Source organism: Sitodiplosis mosellana, unplaced genomic scaffold (genome assembly GCF_009176505.1).
Source record: "Sitodiplosis mosellana isolate CC-2019 unplaced genomic scaffold, AAFC_SMos_1.0 Smas_scaffold_6167, whole genome shotgun sequence".
NCBI classification, from domain to species: Eukaryota; Metazoa; Arthropoda; class Insecta; order Diptera; family Cecidomyiidae; genus Sitodiplosis; species Sitodiplosis mosellana.
Genome location: NW_022601408.1, coordinates 460,213 through 478,993, shown reverse-complemented (window position 1 = coordinate 478,993; position 18,781 = coordinate 460,213). Strand labels below are relative to the sequence as shown.

At 35.9% G+C, this 18,781-nt stretch overlaps 4 protein-coding genes across 4 annotated transcripts; 2 read left to right on the top strand and 2 right to left on the bottom strand.

The window, feature by feature from the left end:
- Positions 1–1,559: 1,559 nt before the first annotated feature.
- LOC129575586 (solute carrier family 35 member C2) lies at positions 1,560–6,408 on the bottom strand. Its single transcript, XM_055459417.1, has 6 exons — positions 5,312–6,408; positions 4,974–5,188; positions 4,813–4,885; positions 4,497–4,749; positions 4,235–4,407; positions 1,560–4,167 (listed from the first exon to the last, which is right to left on the bottom strand). Exons 1-6 carry the CDS (start codon positions 5,585–5,587, stop codon positions 3,781–3,783), a joined length of 1,377 nt encoding a protein of 458 aa, XP_055315392.1. The 5' UTR covers positions 5,588–6,408; the 3' UTR covers positions 1,560–3,780.
- On the top strand, positions 6,387–7,477 carry LOC129575593 (biogenesis of lysosome-related organelles complex 1 subunit 4). The gene is made up of 3 exons (XM_055459424.1): positions 6,387–6,735; positions 6,797–6,868; positions 6,939–7,477. Exons 1-3 carry the CDS (start codon positions 6,673–6,675, stop codon positions 7,314–7,316), a joined length of 513 nt encoding a protein of 170 aa, XP_055315399.1. The 5' UTR covers positions 6,387–6,672; the 3' UTR covers positions 7,317–7,477.
- Positions 7,478–7,914: 437 nt separating this feature from the next.
- On the bottom strand, positions 7,915–16,779 carry LOC129575580 (protein Jumonji). The gene is made up of 6 exons (XM_055459394.1): positions 16,128–16,779; positions 14,108–14,873; positions 9,976–14,017; positions 9,327–9,910; positions 9,090–9,248; positions 7,915–8,995 (listed from the first exon to the last, which is right to left on the bottom strand). The coding sequence occupies exons 1-6, from the start codon at positions 16,208–16,210 to the stop codon at positions 8,705–8,707; spliced, it is 5,925 nt and encodes a 1,974-aa protein (XP_055315369.1). The 5' UTR covers positions 16,211–16,779; the 3' UTR covers positions 7,915–8,704.
- Positions 16,760–18,729, top strand: LOC129575590 (ubiquitin carboxyl-terminal hydrolase isozyme L5). Its single transcript, XM_055459422.1, has 6 exons — positions 16,760–17,312; positions 17,396–17,459; positions 17,535–17,640; positions 17,720–18,298; positions 18,363–18,434; positions 18,518–18,729. Exons 1-6 carry the CDS (start codon positions 17,237–17,239, stop codon positions 18,593–18,595), a joined length of 975 nt encoding a protein of 324 aa, XP_055315397.1. The 5' UTR covers positions 16,760–17,236; the 3' UTR covers positions 18,596–18,729.
- Positions 18,730–18,781: the final 52 nt, after the last annotated feature.

Genomic DNA, 18,781 nt, shown 5'->3' with positions numbered 1-18,781 from the left:
GATTGTTACACAGCCATTACCTTTTTGTTGTACTGAACTCAATCCATTTTCTCTTCATTTCCGAGCTTATTTTTGATCACATTTTCTCTAACTTAGATTTAACATTCCCCTAAATATAGTGTTGATTGAACACTAATGAACCTGCAAACAAAACATAAAAAATGGAAAGCACAATGAAAATGGCGAGAAATAATGTAAGAATTCATATTCATGTCCCCCATGTGAAGACACACACGGAGAGAAGAGAGAAATAGAGAGAGAGAGAGAGAGATAGGGAGAAATTATGTAGTTATGTGTTGATACACATTTTGTTCATCTCTGAGTGACAAAAATATATATAGTAGGTTCAGTAAGTTAGCGACTCTATACTCTATTTACCACAGTAAAGAATGTAATTTATCATAGAACTTAAAACATTTCAGTCAGAATATGGTAATATATGTGGTAATATTACTAACTTACTGAATTTATAGTCGGTGTGAACTTACAAAATATCTATCATTGGCACATAATTTCTCTGATCAGTGTAAAAGCAGAACAAAAATAAAAACAGCCCCTCGAAAGCACATATAACCAAATACAGTATTGACATAATGCAAAATCACTTCTGAATACCATGTTATGTAGCTTTTGCTCCCACACAATTAACTCAAACAACAAATAAATCTATATGTGTAAAAGTTACAGAAATCCAGCGGGACTGGAATATACAATAAACATAGAAACAAAATGGTGTGAACAACTGTGTCAAATTAAGTTACTTATCATCAAGAGTTTTTTTTTTCCCATTATTATTTTAAATGGTTGTCAGTGTAGGATGAAATTTTGCGAAATTTATTCTAGAAAAACTGAACGATAACACACCAATATGTTTGGGATATATTTTGGTGCATTCATGTGAAAACTTACACTTCAATGGATAAACGCCAATGCATGGCAACTTCTAAAGGCTTTGACATTTAACTCAAAAATGTATTTCTTGCTTTTGTACCGTTTCATTCGTAAATAGAAAGTTCAAACGCACCAAAATGTCTTAAAAACAAAATTCGGTTCAAAATTTGAGGGGAAATAAACCAACAATGATGAATACAAGGCAATTTTTTTTAAAATTAAACTAAAAAGCAAAAGCCAAACTCTTTTGAATGAAAAAATCGGAAAGATAAAGTGAATTATGCACATTTAAAACAATGATATTGAATTATGGTAAAACCAAATCAAACAGCAAAAAAAGATCATTACAAATGCAGTGAATAAATAAAAAGAGAATCTGAAAGAATATGAAAACATGTTTTATTATTATCATTACAATCAGATGGAATTCGGAAAGAGTTGGATGCGAATATGAATTATTAATTGCGATTGTTGTCAAACATGTTGGGCTATATCACTATAGTGATATTTTTCTCATATGATACTGTTGGTGAAACCATAACAAACGGGGAAACTAACTTTAAAACATAGCATCACCGATTAACTACCCAATTCATCATGCACTAAACTGTTCTCATGACCCAATGATTTGAGATCTTCCGAAGGTAGGTATGTAAACAAAGTTTTGCTTTTTATTTTAATTTAATCATTCATTTTTATTTTGGTTGTAACAAACATTTTTCAAATTCACACAATCACATAATTGTTTTTTCAATTTCCTCTTTAAAATTAACAAAAAAAAGTACACTCAAAGCATTCTTCGTTTAGATTTTGAGTTTTTACTCCGAATACGAGTAAAACATATACACTCCATAACGGTGTAAGTGTTTGTATGAGTGTATTCCATTGTGGTGTAATATTGAGTGTAGTAAATTTTTGAAGTGATGCACATTTTAATTTTTATAAATACAATACGTTTTATGATCAGATTTACTTAATTACTAAATAGATAAGCTGAATGTGATGCAAAATAAAATGTTTTTTTTTCCTTTTGGAGCGTACAACAGAAAGGAGGACAATTAAAGTAACTTCAGTCGATACCATTGGGAAATCGTACATCTCTTACTTGAAAGATATGAAACAAGGGCTTTATAAGATCATCGATACAAATCGATTGAAGTTAAATTTATTGTCGTCTCTTCAATTCAAAACACCAATAAACAAACCAATTAAATACGATAAATAATTCCTATTATACTGAGAAATACAACCATTTATCTTATGCGGAATTACTCTTTTTGAAATGTATGTGATGGTTTTTATCCATTTTAACCGTTAAGTCTTAACTTGAATGTAAAAGTTACAAAATTCATAATCTGTGGCTGTACAAAAATGTTTTCTTCTGGAACAGTGAAATACAATGACATAAAAAAAATTAAACCAATTCCTACTCCTATGCTCATCACAGTGGAGACTCCCGATCGAAGCTTTGAACGGAAGAAACTTTGAACATTTTAAGAACGAAATTAATTCGTTAGCTAAAGTAAGTCTCATTTCCAAAACGTTACCATTTATGTATGTACTCGTCGAAAAAAAAGGAAGTTCTTCGAGTTTGGCTCATTTACTTTGGTTGGCTTTTTTTACATCGGAAAATGTGTTGAATTATTATTAGTTTATAGGAAAAAAAAATAACATAGTTAGCGAATGAGTTGTTGTAAAAACAAAGAATTCTTAAAATCACTTAATCGATGGTCATAATATGGTCTTGCATCACTTTATTTTGGTACAACGTTGATAACATATAAAATTTTCGATGCATTTCAGAGGATTCTCTTATGAGGTTTTTATGATGTTATCAAAATTGCACAAGAACCAAGCATGTAGGATATCATAATTTATTTGCAGTTCGTTAAATCTACAATAAACCTTGTTCACAGTTCTGTGCGGAAAACGATCTTTTGACATAGGAATTAAACTTGCAAATACAAATCCATGAATGTAAAATCATTTTTTGAGGGATAATTTAAACTTAATTTTGTAAACAAGGCCTTATGCAAAATTTGGTCTTAAAAATGCATTTGTTACGTTTAATGCTAATGGGCTGGCGGGAATTATTAAAAACTAAAAAGTGATAATTTCTTTGATAATTTACTTCTTTTTAGTATAAAACATATGATAATTAGTAATCAACAATTTGTCACAAAAAAACAGGGCTTAAGAATCGTACAGAGTGAACCCTGTGAAAAACGCAATGCATCACAATATCGTGTGCGCTACACGCACACGAACGGACGAACAGTTCACAAGTTCTCAAATACAAATGAGTTTACCACTGTCCGTTCAATGTGCGCTCAAATACTCACAGCAGACACGCAGGGTGAAAAAAAAAAACATGTTTTTGCCTGTTGAACATACTACTACTACTACTTCTTATTTTTTTCTTCGACCGAACGAAGATCCGCACAAAGCAGAGGAGAAGTAAGTGAGCAGTGTGTGCAGCGCACACAACTCAGTTGTTATGAGAAGACCATCGCACACGAGCGCTGTGCCTCTCACTGAAATGAGTTGTACTACGAACTGAATGTGCGATTCTTAAGCCCTGCAAAAATACTTTTACCATTTAACGAAATGTAGATCATCATAATTTGTGACCATTCGACTGTTATTGAAAACAAACGAGTGAAATGCAATTTCTTCAGACATAAGTGAAAAGCTCCTTATGGAGTCTAAATCTTTGAAAAATCCAATACTTGACTGAAGCCTGATACATTTTTAATAAGTATTGTTTTTTTTTTTCACGGGAAATGCACTTACACAAACTATGGCATTTCAAATGGTTATCACTTCATTCGCTGCATAATTTAATTTTCAGTATCAACTAGTGCAGTAATGCTACGCTTAATCTATAATTCATCTATGGATGTCACGACGCTTCAATATGTCAAATATCACTTCAGATGCATTCTGTTGTGTGTCTTGTGAATCGTCTGAATCGGAATGTTCAGCATCGTCGCTGTCCAACAATGGTTTATTTTGATTTGAAAAATAATTTAATTTCATGTTCTGTTTGGTGAAATTGCCATTCACATAGTTCACTTGAAGCTGTTGTTCACACGATGTCGGAGCGGCTGTGCCGTTATCAGAAATTATTGGAATGGTTTGAATTACTTTGCTTGTCGAAAATTTATGAACTAAATGGCATGTAATACCACTGAGACACATGACAAGTCCGAACATATTTATCTTCGATATCTGATCGCCATTATATGCCACTGCTAGAATTAATTGGAAAATTTCCTAGAGAGAACCAAATTAACGTTAGAATAAACCAAAAAAAAACGTGTTATATTCATTTGCATGTTACCTTGAAAATGCCCGAAATTGCCAGTGTTAAGCTTGACGTATATGATAATAAGAGAAATTCACTAACTTCCATCGCAAACGCTATGAATGCACCGACGGTAATCTTTATCGCAAGCATGATATCTGGTGATACCGAATCGGATGTACTATCGGACAATTTTAATAGTGCTTCACCTTTGGAATACAAAATACGAAATACGAACATAATTGTTTTGCAACACAATAATTTACAATCGGTATCAGTTTTTCTAAACGCAATTTACCTTCAAATCCAAGTGTTAACGGTAGTATTGGTAAAATCATCCATGGTTGCATGAAATACATCATGTCAATGGGATTATGCAATCCCAGCTTTGACTTTTGCATTATAAACTGTGCAAATGTCCAACGAATTCCACTCGTGATTGACGCCAGAATCAGGAATATGAATCCAAGTGTATTGAACTGTGTTGATTTGTAAGTAAACAAACACAGTCCCGATGAAATTAGCGCAACAATCACCATTAGCAGCCAACTCTGTGGAAAATATGATTCGTTAGCAACTCATTTAGTTTCAATTTTCAGCATCGAATAAAATACCTTCTTCTCCAAACCAAATAAAATGGCAAAGAATAAAATGAAGAGTATCGTTGATGATTTGGTCATTGTATACCTGGAGAGAAATAAAACCGATATAAAAATATATTTCATATACAAACAATTAATGATATCTGTACAGTATCGCAACTAATTATACGCACAATGATATTGTTACAAGTTCAAGGCCCCAGTTTGAAAATCCTATATCAATTCCAGCCGCTATACCTGTTGGGGCTAATTTCCTAAATGATTTTCTCCAATCGATATGAACGCGAGACTTTCCAGTAAAACATCTGTATAAATAACGAACAGATCCTGCCATGACTAGCTTCAAGAGTAAATGCGTTAGGACAACCGTAAATGGGAAATGAAATTCCTGCGAAATAGCAAACATTGGGTAGATTTTAATGCAATATAGATCAATAATCGATTTTTTCTGCTCGAATTTATCAAATCGATAACCAGAAAAGCGTGTATGTGTGTGTGTGTCTTGTGGTACCTTTAGCAAGTTTCTTTGATAAAACGTCAGACCGATTGATAAGATGAAATATATCAAAATCAATGTCAAAGTTCCCGTGGGTGTTGGCATATTGTTATTATTATCGTTGAATTTGTTGGGAAAGTGAAGGTCATCTGAATCGTTCGCAGGAACGATTGTTACTGTGTCATCGTCCAAGTTGTTGTCAGTAAGATCTTCTTCATATTCGTCGTCATCCTCATGATCGCTACGTATACTTTGATTAATTCGTATGATTTTGTACCTTGACTCAGTCATTTTCGTGTTGAAATAGACACGTTCTCATTTTATTTCAACATCTCCACAATACACGCATCTCTTTCCACGAAATTCACCTACTGAATAAATTTCATTTGCTCCGGTGTTTATAGCTTTGTATATACATACAGCCCAAATATCCAATATTTTTTTATTCGCGGTTCTATTTAATTCATACACATAGACCATTTATTCAAAGCTCGAGTAATTTGTTATCTTTTTCGTTTTCGTTGGTACACGCATATCGCTCACATATGTTCGAGTGTATCTCTTTGTTATGGTACGGTAGACCTGTTTATCAGCGTTTATTGCACAAAATGTAGAAGTTAGTCAATTTTTTTTTTGTTTTCTTATTTCGACAAAATCCAATATATTTTAGAAATGCTTAAGATCACAGATTTTCTAGAATGATTTGGTTTATTTTGGAGTCTATCCTTACATTAAGTAAGAAATTGCATTGAATCATAGTTGCATATGATTTCGCACTTTGTTTACTTAGATTAATGCGTTTTTATAATTCCACGAATAGGGCTTTTAGCGAATATAATCTTTCATCCGATTCGCTGTGATTCTTTGCAGCCTCATTTCAAATCAAAACAGTATCACATCCTCTACAAACTTCTTTATTGTTTTTCTTTTCGAAAAATAAAACCTGTTAACAATCTGAAGTAGTTTCGTCTGCTCCAGTTGTTTATGTAAACTGCACATAGAAATCCGATCACTTTATAACTATATCAACTTTGCATTAAAATCTAGGTGACGTTGACAACAACCAAATGTTGACACATTCAATATACATCGTATATACTCATCGTCACCTTCACTCACACGTTTCGACACCAACATATCGATGGATGCGTTCAATTCAACGTCATCGCATAGCATCCATTGGGTATTGATAAATAAATAACATTGGTATTTCGTTCGAACGATTTGTGAATAGAAACCAAATATTTCCGTAGTTATTGTTTAATAACTATTTTTATTGATATTTCAATGCAAATGAACTAACTTCGATACTGGTGGACATTTTTTTCTACTTCAATTTCCTAACACAGTACATTTAAGAAAACGACAACATTGAAATGGTTGAAGAAACTGCAAGAGACTACGCCAATTACCTACGTCAAATTGATTTTGCTAAGGAGGTACGTTAACTGATATGCTTTTATTAAATCGAATCTAAATTGCAAACTATTCTGATTTCAGATCGCACCAATCTGTACCAACATTGATGAGATATTAACGCGAATGGATGAATTGGAATCATCCATATCGATTGTGAGTGAGATCTAATGTCAAGCCTCTATGATCTGTTTGATCAGTAATCAAATTGTATTCTGTTCAATAGATGAAAAATATTTCAGCATCAACATCACTCCCCAATATAATTGAATGTAAAACGGGCATTCAACAATATTCAGATCGAATCGATAAGCTTCAACTGATGCTCGACCGTGTTAACATCGATATAACATCTCTTGAACAAAATATGAACAAAGCTGAAGAGGAACTGGGCTACAATAATACTGGCATCAAAGGATTTTTCAAACCATTGTTGGGAAAAATTGTAAAGAGTGATCGAAGCCGTCTCCCCGAAAATGTTGATGACCCTGAACTCACGTATAAACCAATCGAATTCTTTAAAGCAAGCCAATATTTTGGTGAATCCAGTTCTAGTCTGTCGGACAGTCTGTCAGCGGAAGGAGCCGGTATGGGTGATAGCTAGCTCGTTCGATACATTTGCACATTCTTTTGGTTTTCGCTAGAATAAAATTCATCTATGATTAAAACAATTAATGGAACTTCTTATCCACGTCGTCGAACCAAACGATAAATAAAATTCAAAATTGAATTTGTTCATGGAATGCCTATCCATGAACATTAGAAGATTGTTATTTTATTACAAGACTTCTTATTTGTACAGAATCTTATATGTAATGATTTACCAATAAACATTCCAATTCGAATGACGGACGGTTAGCGGATCAAGGATGTACGTTTCATTCATAACAATGTGCCCAATTAATAAATAGCCAGTAAGCTAGCAATAGCTAGTTCGATTTCATTTGAAGTTTTGTCTAATCTTCTTTTTCTGCTGCTACCATGCTATTACCGTAGGTTTAGCATGTATGAATTCGCCCAGGGAGAATTGATTGCCTACATTTTGCCATGGCCTACCTTTCAGAGTTTCATCTTGATCAATGCAAATAGCACGATTGCATGCGAGTGTCTGTTCATTGTTCATTCTAAAAAATTGCACATACAAATGAGTTCTGCTGGATCGGATAAATGAATAATGGCATAAAAGCAAATTACTAATAAAATTATTGATGTGATGAATATTTGTTTATTTTAGTCAGAAAGTGTCTGGCGAAATCATCATTTCATATGTTTTCGTATATTAGAATAAAATTAACATGTTTGATGATCTGAATTCAAATAATTGATGGAAGCACAACCTAATCTAATATTACCAAAGTGGAAATTAAATCCAATTTCCGCATTAATTTATTAAATTAGCTGCGGGTAGTCAGGATGTGAATCGGCAATTGACCAAAATTGTTACCTTCATCAAAAATAGGCCCTTTTCGTTTAAACGTACAATATTTATTGTTTTACAAAGTTTTGCTTCTGACTTTTACATTGTAAATAAAATAAAAACATATAAAATTAGATGGCTTCGTCTAACTCGAATGGCAACTTAATCAGTGATAGAGAAGTTTGTTTCTCATGAGATGTGTCTTCAAGAAGAACTGATGTCACCTAAAGAAAATCACTTTATTCTTGTGATCTATTAAGAGATCACCAAACTAAGCGAGTAATTATTTAAAAGACAAATTTCGTTGAATTTGCATGTATAATAATAATTATGTGCATCTGGTAACAGGTTAACTAGCTGATTTCCATTTAAATTAAAATATTTTCATTTTTAGTCGTGCATCCGGGTTACTTGACCGCGACTGGTTGCCTCATCAAATATTTAAATCCAAATGATTACAAACAAAATTGCAAAAAAGACACATTTAAATTTCCTCACCCGAGATTTTAATATATACAATTGTGGGGAATTTTTCTTTACAAATTACCGTACTATGCGTATGCAATATTGAAGCTTCATTTTTTGCTTTCATTCTTTTTCTTCTGTTGCGTTATCTTTTCATTCACTTTACTAATCAATTCGTCAATTTCCTCTTTTCTATACATAAATAGTAACTTGCACTGCTTAGCTTGTATTCGACAATTTTTCAAATATTTAACGGCATGCTGTAAACAGTAAATACTGTCATCATCGCATTTAATCCATGAAATATACACATTTGCACGACAGATATCACATTCATTTTCTTCTGTTTGTGGCTTTTTTGGTTTGAGCACGATTTTTTCCGTACGATTAACACCGCATGCCTGAATTTAGGGAAAACAAGCAGTATTAATTAGTTCCAGGCACAAAAAACAAGACAAAAAGAAAACATAATTCATTTATTATTTTGGTACTGACCTGAATTTCAGCTCTTTCTTTAATCTCACGATCGTACACCTCCTTTAGCATTGGAAGTACAGTTTCCAATATATCAACATTGGTTCGAACATCTGATGCAACAGAAAAGAGAAGCTGTTCCAAAGAGAACATGGCTGGTTCACAACTTTCGTGAATATCCTGTGAAAATTACAGCCAAATTGACAGTTCAAATTACATGAATATTCTAGGTGCATTCTTAAAAGTAACTGTAATTACCTTGAAATCTTCTTTGGCTGTTTCCAACCACGACATCGGGGCAAAGTAGACGCTCTCCGAAATGGAGTAGCCGGTGCATATGTTGGAGGTGTAGGCACGTGGGAAAACTACAACAAACTGTCCTGGTTCTTGTTCGGTTCGACACAGTGAAACCCCGCGATCAGTCAACATGTGTGGCGGTACCATTGCTGTGTCGCATGGTAGCCAAACCGTTTTATTCTGACAATGGGTTGGTACAAGCGATGTAAATGCTGTACGGAAATTGGTGCTTTGCTCATTTGGTACACTGTACCAAATTTTACTGCCACCTGTATGCAAGTATTCGATCCAAGGCAAACCGTGGGGATCACGATACCAGCAACAAGCACTGAAAAGCATTCCAACATGCAGCGTGGGCACGGTAACTCCTGTAATTGGACCAATCGATCTCAAAATCGAATTGTGATTGTTTGTGAGAACTTTCAAATTCCATGGATGTTTGCTGCACGTAGAGTTTTTAGTCTTTGGGCCCGGTGAAGGGAAACCATATCCCCATCCGCTTGAATCAATGGAGCCTGAGTGAACGCATACGTGACTATCGCGAACTGCAATGAATATTAGATCAAAATTCAATAATTTATTTTTGAAAGTACATCAAAATTCAATATACCTGCAACGTGTCGCCAAAACTCCGCTTCGACTTCACTTGTGATTGGTTCAGTGTTCCGGAACCAAAGCGCCATAGTGTTCCTTGCAACACGGAAAAATGCACTGAGGGCCATGCTTTTCCCCTTAACAATACACTCCATCGAACCACTATCCCCCGATTCATCATCATCTTCATCAGATTGCTCTTCGTCGGAATTTTCGTTTGAGTTACTTTCACTCAGTGCACTTCGGTCCGCATTGCGTCGAGCTTTCGCTTCGCTCTTTGCCCAATCGGCCTCAACACTTTCAAACAATTTCTGCCGTTCACTGGGTGAAAGTGTATCATATGGTAGTAAATATTTGCAATATATGTCATCGAGTTTCGTTACACGATCTTGAGCTGATTTGGGTATGCACATTTCTTCAGCCACACGCGCCCACTTTTTCTTCTCAATGACTTCTCTGAGACCGCCCAACTCTTGAACCGTGTGGTATAATCGTGGCAAATCCACTTCCATGCCTCCAATCAATGGTGGCTGATTCAACGTTATGCATTGAGTAGCCAAGTATTTTTTTATTGCGCTGAACTCTTTGACACTCGGCCCCCATCGATGCAACATTTTATGCACGTACTGATTGTAGGCCGTGAATCTCATGTCATCGCTTATTTTACATTCGGGTTTGAATGTTGACGGTGGGATAATGCGACACAAACCAAAACGAGCGGCAATTGGAGTGATACGATTTATAAATTCGATTGGATCTTGAAATTCTCTTTCAGTTGGTTTAAATACGGGCGCCTCGACCATTTGTGCCGGGTCATCGTATCGGGGAAATGCAGTGTTGTTACTCGGTTGAATGGTTTGCTCGTTTTTAGTGCGTTTGGTGCTTTTGGTCTTTTGAGAGAATAATGATTGATTAGAATTGTGCCGTGTTAAGTTCGATGTAGTTGGTTGGTTAGATAATACTGGCTCTGATGGTAACACCGATGTACTTGGTTTCGTTGAGTCATTGCACTTGGACTGTGGCTGAATGGTGCCGATTGGAACGGATTTCGAACCAACCACTTCTTTGTTGGCTATCAAATTTTTAACTATTTCGTGTATGTTGGCCATGCCCATACCTTCTGGTATTGGAGCTGTGTTTGCGCTCATTTGTGATTTGGTCACTAATTTGGCGTGCATAATAACCTTTTGATTCGGCCCTTCTGGTCCTTCAGTACCAAGCTTAACAGCCACTCCTTGAATGAGCTGATCGGATGCATTACCGGTATTGGCCATACATTGTAGCGGTATATAAAATGTGTGCCCTTCCGAATCAGAATCCTTTCCATCATTATCTGATGCCATAATTGCTTTTCCTAATTCACTTTCATTCACCAGCGATTTCATTCCTTTGTCTTTGTCTTTGTCTTTGTCTTTGTCTTTGTCTTTGTCTTTGGCATTCGGCTTGGCTAGAACTGGAATTGGGGCAGACGTTTTACCGTCTTCAGGGCCTAAGGCTAAAAATATCTGTTGTTTCTTCGCCGGTTGATCCCGTTGATTTGATTTAGCCATCTGTGCAATATTTGTCGTCTTGATTGTTGTATCATTTTCATTATTTTTCGAATGCGTTGAACCTCTTCTACTATGTCTACGAAATGGAATTGATGCCGGCATGTTATCTTCTTCTTTGTCAAAAGAGTAGACACTTGCTTCGTTTTCGGGCGAGAAGGCACCAAATGTGTTCACAACTGGGGGACTTTTCACAGTGCCTTGATCCGTTTTCTTGGTATTATAAACGGGTGTTCTTCGATTGTAAATCGGTTTCTTGTCGGGCGTTATTGGTATACCACTCACATTTGGTTTATTTGGCGATGACTGTACTTTCACCACTGAAATTGGTTTGATGCTTTCATTCTTCGATTCGTCCGCATCTGCGCTCTTGATTTGATTGGTTGAAGTCGGCTTTTTCGAAACCGATGCCTTTTCTAAAACAATCTGAGCTTCTTTTTTTGCAACAATCGGCTTGGTTTGATTTGCCAAAGTCTTATCTTCTTTTTCTGTCGAAGTTTTGGTACATTCACCTTTTGGAAATAAGTTTATTTTGCCCTTCACCGGTGTTGTTTGTTGTACTTGAGTCAATTTACCCTCTTTGGGCGTTTGAGTTCTGAATTTGGTTGAAGATGAACTTTCATCTCGGAAATTGTCGCCATCGCGTAGCGTATGCAACGGTGATGGCGTGGATAAATAATTGATTGGTTTCGGCGAACTTGTCAAGTCAAGTTCGTCGTCGAGCGAATCATTAACGAATGGATCGGCAGTCATTGAACATTCCGACAACCATTTTTCAATTTGCTCATGAGTCATGTTGACCTTGGCTTTTCGTCGATCTTTATTTGACATTTGGTCACCTAAATAAGCCTCAGTTGGAACGCCTGGCCCCAGTGATGGCTTGTGTATTGAACCACATTTTCCGAGTGTGCACTTGGTGTCAATTGGACCAGAGCTCTGTGCTAATGTTACACTAGCGATACCAAATATTTTTCCCGATTCCTCTTTGCTCGGCATTAAATCGGCTAAAATGGATGATATGCTTTGCGATGTATTTTTTCCAGACGATGAAGCCAGCAGAAGGTCCTTGTTGAAGGCAGCTGTTTTTGGCCGAATGGTTGGAATTTTGATCGGGCTCACATTTATGGGTGGGCTCAAAAGTTGCTTCACACTTTCAGCCGGCATTTTAAACTCGGTTTCATTCAAATCAATGCTTTTTGGTGGTGATGAAGTATTTTTCGTTTTTGTTGTGGGTTCAGTGGTTGTTGATGTATTATGTTTTGCTGGTGTTGTCATAGTAGAATTAAGAGCGATAGTTGTATTGTTAGCTGTCGTTTCTAAAGGTTTGCATTCGCCTGAATTGTCAGCACTTCTAAATGATGCTTCATGCTTATTCTCCGTTCTATTTTCTTGGTTCAAATCGATTTTTCCCACCGGAATCGCAATGGACTTCCTTTGGTTTTTGGGAGATTTTGATTTTCGTTCTAATTTACTGGCCAATGGCTCATCATCCGAATCGCTGAAACTTTTTTCTAATTTCTTCTTTTCCCCTGTCTTCGATTTTTCCTCCTTATGGCCATTTTCAATCGATTTTTGAGTTGTTTCGGGTTTTTCTTCGGGCACTAAACTCGCATCTTCTCGTTTCGGTCGACCTCTTTTGGGTGTTGATGTGAGTTCACGCTTCTCTTTCCCCAAGTTTGCCTTCAATTCGTTCTCCATTTGTTCAGTTTTCTTGACATTGGGCAATTCTGGAAAACTATCAACGGACAAATCATCGTCGAAATCGCTCAAATTTAATTTTTGACCTATCAGTTCCATGTATATAGCGGCTGCTTCCTTAGTTTTACGCATCGGACGGCCAGTTTTCGTTTCATTCTCACTTTGATCGGTTTGCGAAAGATCGGTAAATTCATTACGGCGCTTTCGACTCACAACTTTTGCATCATTTTTGCTCTCTTGCTGCGATTCATTTTCTGATTTGTCACTAACAGTCGACTTGGCGTGGCTTTGTGCATTGGAAGTATTTTTGTTCTGCGCCGATTTTCTATTTGTGGCAAGTACTTTTCGTTTCGGCTCTGATGAGCTTACATCTGACTTTCTGTCACCAGATCTCTCCCGTTCATTCGACTCAATGGACTGGTTCTGACGATTGGAGATTCGCTTTAAATTCCGTTTTGGCTTTTCTTGGCGTGCCGCTTTAGCCTTCTTTTTCTCGACCAATGGCAAATCGTCGTCGGATGAAAAATCTCCTTCAACTGTGTCATTGGCATTTTTCTTGGCGTTTTTGCTCTTTGCACTTTTTGGAGTTGCAGACTCAGCTTGATTTGCACTTTTTTCCGGAGTTTTAGGTGGTTTCACTTCCGGCTTAGGCAACGAATAACTCCTTTGTCTCGTTGTTCTCGTACTCTCTTCTGTTTCTTTTTCTTTCTCCTTCTCCTTCGCTTTCTCCTTATCTTTTTCTTTTTCTTTCTCTTCGCTTTTAGCTGGAATGGACCCGATTGATTTTGTCGTACGAGTTCCTACTTTTTGTCCCTGTAAAAAGAAAATATTTCCCAGTGAACCAAATTTGTATAGACTCAAAAATAAACACTAATTAACGTATTTTCATTGAAAAATACATACTTTAGTCGTGTCAGCTGGGAGAGTTTTTTGTGGCCGCGTAATTGAATCTCTGGCTGTTTTCGGCGCTTTCACTATAACCGGTTCTTCTTCGGGTTGAATATTTCCAACATTTCCGCGAAGTTTTCTCTTATTTCGGCCTTTTCCAGGGCTATCGTTTGGGGTCACATCAACTTCATTTTGTTTCGATTTCTGCATTTTACTCATTTCAGCTTCTTTTGCCGTGGACGACCTTGTTTTACATTGTGCTTTATTTTTAGCAATTCGTTGGTCTTGATACTTTTTCTTCAATGCTTGAACGGTTTGTTTACGCGATCCAGCGGCAACAGTATCAGCCCGTTTCCGTACGGCAAACGGAATAAATTTCGGTGGATCGTCGTCTTTTTTCGCATCTTTTACAACATCGCTCTTTTCATTCTTGATCTCAGACCGCTTATCCTCTTGCTTAACTTCTTTTGAGCTACAGCTAGGCGCCATCGCTTCTGTCTTCGGCTTCGCTTGTCTCGGATCCGAATTTTTATTTGTATTAAAAAAATCTAAATGTGATGGAAGAACCGATGTTCCGCGAAAACAAAGAAATGTTAGGAAGTCCTCTGTATTTGGCCGTCTGTTCGGTAGCAGTTCTTGTGGCGGATCATGATTTATTCCATCTGTTTTTACACTTCCATTCTGTGTCGTCGATTGGCTTGCAAGCAAGCTAGAGGGTAGCGTTGATGATGCACTTCCACCGCATACTTGGGCAAATTTACGTTGAGCCTGCACTTTTGGTCTGAATCAAAAAAAAAAAGTAATGCGTTCAAAACTGAATTCAGTAGACAAATTTTCGTCAGCTCCAACAATGACATTTCGATTGTTTTTCAAGAGAAAAAATAAATAAATTTTAATAACTACAGAAGTTCGTTGTGTGTACCGCTAAAAAATATTCGTTCATGGAAATCCGAATGTACTAGTAGTGATAAAAAAAATTGGGCCTAGTATACTTGCTTCGGTGCGATTTCTCCGAGAAATTGCATATATTGTATTCATTCCAAAGAAAGTGCAATCAAAAACTCTCTCGCCCATCTTATTTTGCGGTATGAATTTTTGTATGTGCAGATTTTTCTTTAAATAGAATGATGTCATTTTTCGCCAATGCGAATGCGACTCATTTAGTGTGGGGCTTTTGCATTACAAACAACGAAAAATAAATAAGCAAAGTAAAAATTAATAATAATGAAGAAAAAAAACACACACACACACATTTCGGCCAGATGTGTGCACGACAAAATATATAACGAGCTCCGATTTTGGGCGAAATCGTTTACTCATGATTAAGTGATATATCTAATGCTATTTTGAGTTTTCGAGTGATGATGGCTTATCCACAGTGTCAGTGTCAATTAAATAATTGCACATACCGCAATATTATTTGCGTACTGCAAACTGGTCGTAAATCAAAACGAGCATATATATTATTTTTTTTCGATGTAATGAAACTGACTGTCAGCGTCTATGACCTCTTTCTTCTTGAAAATCGATTAAAGATTTATTCTTACATAAATGCATTGCCATCTCGGATTTGTACTCAAATCATATCAATAATTTTAATCTGAACTATTATTGTTCGGATACTTAATTTATAATTTGCCCCGCAATTCACACCAATCAACCGAATTGTATATGAACGAGATTACCCAAACACATTCTGACAACTTACAAAATCGAATTGTTCATGTGAATGTTGAAGCGAGATTTTCGGGGATAATAACATTAATTGTCCATATGATACGAATTCTTGACCGAAATGACTGTACATTTGATTCGGTTCACAAGTAAAAGTTATCAAGAAAAATCACTTGGATTGTGTATTTTTTTGTGTGATTCATTTCACCATTTGGAATTATGCACACAGATAGAACAAATCCTTTTGCTAATTCATTAAAAGCCCTTGCGAACTCTTTAAACATATTCTCTGCGTGTGTTGCAATTGATTTGAAAGAAAAAAAAAATGAAAATTGTAAACATAAATAGGAATGCTCTTCACCTTTTGGGCTGTTCCTGTACAGGACGTGTTTCTTTAACCGGCGGTGGATTCCGTTTGCGCTTCCCCACCTTTGAGATCACCATTTTACTACGTATTTGATGTGCCGTTGGATGCGACAACTAACTGTATAATATTTACTTTTATTTTCGAATTATTTTTATTTATTTTCTTTTATGCTGCGACTTTTTAGCGCATACAGCAAATAATCGGATTGGATCGGATCGAATAAACGCTACACCGTATTGAAATACAAACACAAACAGAAAACTGGTTACATGTTTGCAAATGATATAAAATAGCATATATATATAGTATATATATATATGCGCGGCGTTTGTTATTGAATTTGTTGTTGCTCTCTTTTCGTCACCGTTTCGACACTTTTTTTTCTCCTATTTCTTTTTGCGTTTCAATATTTTTGCCGATCCACAACTATTTGGATTGTAGAACAAATTGTTATTATTCAAATTTTATCACTTATTTACACGACTCTCAATATTGTTTGTATCGCTTGGCTGGTGATTCTTAACTCTTCACTGTCCCTCATTCTTCGTGCATTCATATAGGTATATACGTACATTCAATAAACATGCATTGGTATAGTATAGATTTGCGTGTGTGAGTGAGCTTGCAATTTAGGTCCTCCTATACTGAGATGAATTGTTTAGTGTTTTACGGTAACAACTGTCAAATTCCTCATCTCTCTGTACGCATTATTTTTTCACTGACATTTCTCTGAGTCACTACAGCCATTCTCTTACAGCAACTAATGCCATCTCTATTGAATTCTCTAATCAGAGCCAACCATCCGTTTATCGTGTGAATCGGATATAAATACTAATTTTTTTTCTCGAATGGTTTTACATTTGCTGCAAATCAATTCGTGGGAGAGTATTATTTTTCATCTTTGCTTACTTTCTCTTTATGATATACATAAAGAAAATAAATATATGCAAAACTCTCCACATACTCAACAAAACATTGCCGCTGTCAAAAATTTACGCATCATCCAATTGTGTACACGGTTTGTGTTTTTTACTCAACGAAAGACTATCGAAAAGTGTAAAGTCACTGTTTTGTATGATAAATTATAAATTGATTCCGTCAATATGAGTGATAGTGCTGGAAACTGGTGTTTAATCGAAAGCGATCCGGGCGTATTCACCGAATTAATCAAAGAATTTGGTAATCTTATTTTATTTCACAATAATATATATAAATGTTTCAATTTGTTGAGGTTATGTCTGTTTGTTTTCCGATCCTATTAGGTTGCGAAGGCGTACAAGTTGAAGAACTATGGAGTTTGGATGCGGAACAGTTCAAAGATTTGTCGTATGTAGCGAATGGATAATGTTAAATGTTGTTTGTATTTCCAATGTTTAAGATTTGATGTTTTACTTTATTCAGGCCCGTTCATGGACTTATCTTCTTATTCAAATACGTACAGGATGATGAGCCGGCCGGCTCAGTTGTCCGAGATAATCGGTTAGAAAAGATCTTCTTTGCAAAGCAAGTATGTACAGTACACTGAAATTGGAAAAGTCTTTTTCTTTCGATTTTGACTAACATTTAAACAACAATTTATGGAATAGGTAATCAACAATGCGTGTGCAACACAAGCGATTCTCAGTATTTTGATGAATTGCAGTCATGACGATTTAAAACTTGGTACAACTTTGACGGAATTAAAGGAATTCTGCATTACGTTCGATGCACAAAACAAGGGATTGGCTTTGAGCAATGCTTCACAAATTCGTGCTGTTCACAATTCGTTTGCCCGTCAAACACTCTTCGAATTGGATAACAAAAAAGCAGCCAAAGATGAAGATGTTTTTCATTTCATTGGTTACGTGCCAATCGATGGCCGTTTATATGAACTGGATGGCTTGAAAGAGGGTCCAATCGATTTGGGACCAATTTCAGCCAATCAAGATTGGGTTGATGTTGTTCGACCAATCATTCAAAAACGAATCGATAAATACAGTGAAGGTGAAATTCACTTCAATTTGATGGCTCTTGTATCTGATAGGCAGCTCATTTATCAACGTAAAATTGATCAAATTCTAAATGGTACATCGGAAAATGACATGGATACAGACACAAAACAAGCTGAAGTTGCACGTTTGCGAAGCCTCATCGAAGATGACATGGCAAAAAAGAAACAGTACAAGGTAATTAAATCATAATGATGAACATAAACATTTCAAGCGACCTAACTTGAACATATATTTCCAGATTGAAAATATTCGACGTAAGCACAACTATTTGCCGTTTATCGTGGAGCTACTGAAAATGTTGGCCGAACAGGTAATTCGAACATTTTCGAACAATCAATAACACCATCTAGATGGTTTGTGATTTACGTTTTTGTTTTTGTTTTTGTGTTACAGGGTCAATTATTGCCTATTTATGAAAAAGCCAAGCAACGAGCTATCGAACGTGAACAACAAAACAATAAAGCGAAATAAGAATGCCTTTTGTGCATAACATCCAAACATGTTCTTGTTTTCACATCGATCGATGATAAATCAACATGCGTTTACTTTGATCACCTTTGATCCCAAAATTTATATAATAAAACTCCATAATTATGATATAGAAATATTACAAAGTTGTTTTAATTTTTATTGGACGCTCTCAGTAGGGTTGCTACA

What these genes read in the sequence shown, in the direction of transcription:
- LOC129575586 (XM_055459417.1), bottom strand. Translation starts at nt 5,587, where the DNA reads ATGACTGAGTCAAGGTACAAAATCATACGAATTAATCAAAGTATACGT. An exon ending in ATCAAAGAAACTTGCTAAAG is followed by an intron (nt 5,189 to 5,311) that starts GTACCACAAGAC and finishes GCTATTTCGCAG; the next exon opens with GAATTTCATTTCCCATTTAC. An exon ending in CAATTTCGGGCATTTTCAAG is followed by an intron (nt 4,168 to 4,234) that starts GTAACATGCAAA and finishes GGTTCTCTCTAG; the next exon opens with GAAATTTTCCAATTAATTCT.
- LOC129575593 (XM_055459424.1), top strand. Translation starts at nt 6,673, where the DNA reads ATGGTTGAAGAAACTGCAAGAGACTACGCCAATTACCTACGTCAAATT. An exon ending in AAATTGATTTTGCTAAGGAG is followed by an intron (nt 6,736 to 6,796) that starts GTACGTTAACTG and finishes TTCTGATTTCAG; the next exon opens with ATCGCACCAATCTGTACCAA. An exon ending in TGGAATCATCCATATCGATT is followed by an intron (nt 6,869 to 6,938) that starts GTGAGTGAGATC and finishes TCTGTTCAATAG; the next exon opens with ATGAAAAATATTTCAGCATC.
- LOC129575580 (XM_055459394.1), bottom strand. Translation starts at nt 16,210, where the DNA reads ATGGTGATCTCAAAGGTGGGGAAGCGCAAACGGAATCCACCGCCGGTT. An exon ending in GTACAGGAACAGCCCAAAAG is followed by an intron (nt 14,874 to 16,127) that starts GTGAAGAGCATT and finishes TTTTTGATTCAG; the next exon opens with ACCAAAAGTGCAGGCTCAAC. An exon ending in CAGCCAAAGAAGATTTCAAG is followed by an intron (nt 9,249 to 9,326) that starts GTAATTACAGTT and finishes TAATTTTCACAG; the next exon opens with GATATTCACGAAAGTTGTGA.
- LOC129575590 (XM_055459422.1), top strand. Translation starts at nt 17,237, where the DNA reads ATGAGTGATAGTGCTGGAAACTGGTGTTTAATCGAAAGCGATCCGGGC. An exon ending in AGATCTTCTTTGCAAAGCAA is followed by an intron (nt 17,641 to 17,719) that starts GTATGTACAGTA and finishes TTTATGGAATAG; the next exon opens with GTAATCAACAATGCGTGTGC. An exon ending in CAAAAAAGAAACAGTACAAG is followed by an intron (nt 18,299 to 18,362) that starts GTAATTAAATCA and finishes ATATATTTCCAG; the next exon opens with ATTGAAAATATTCGACGTAA.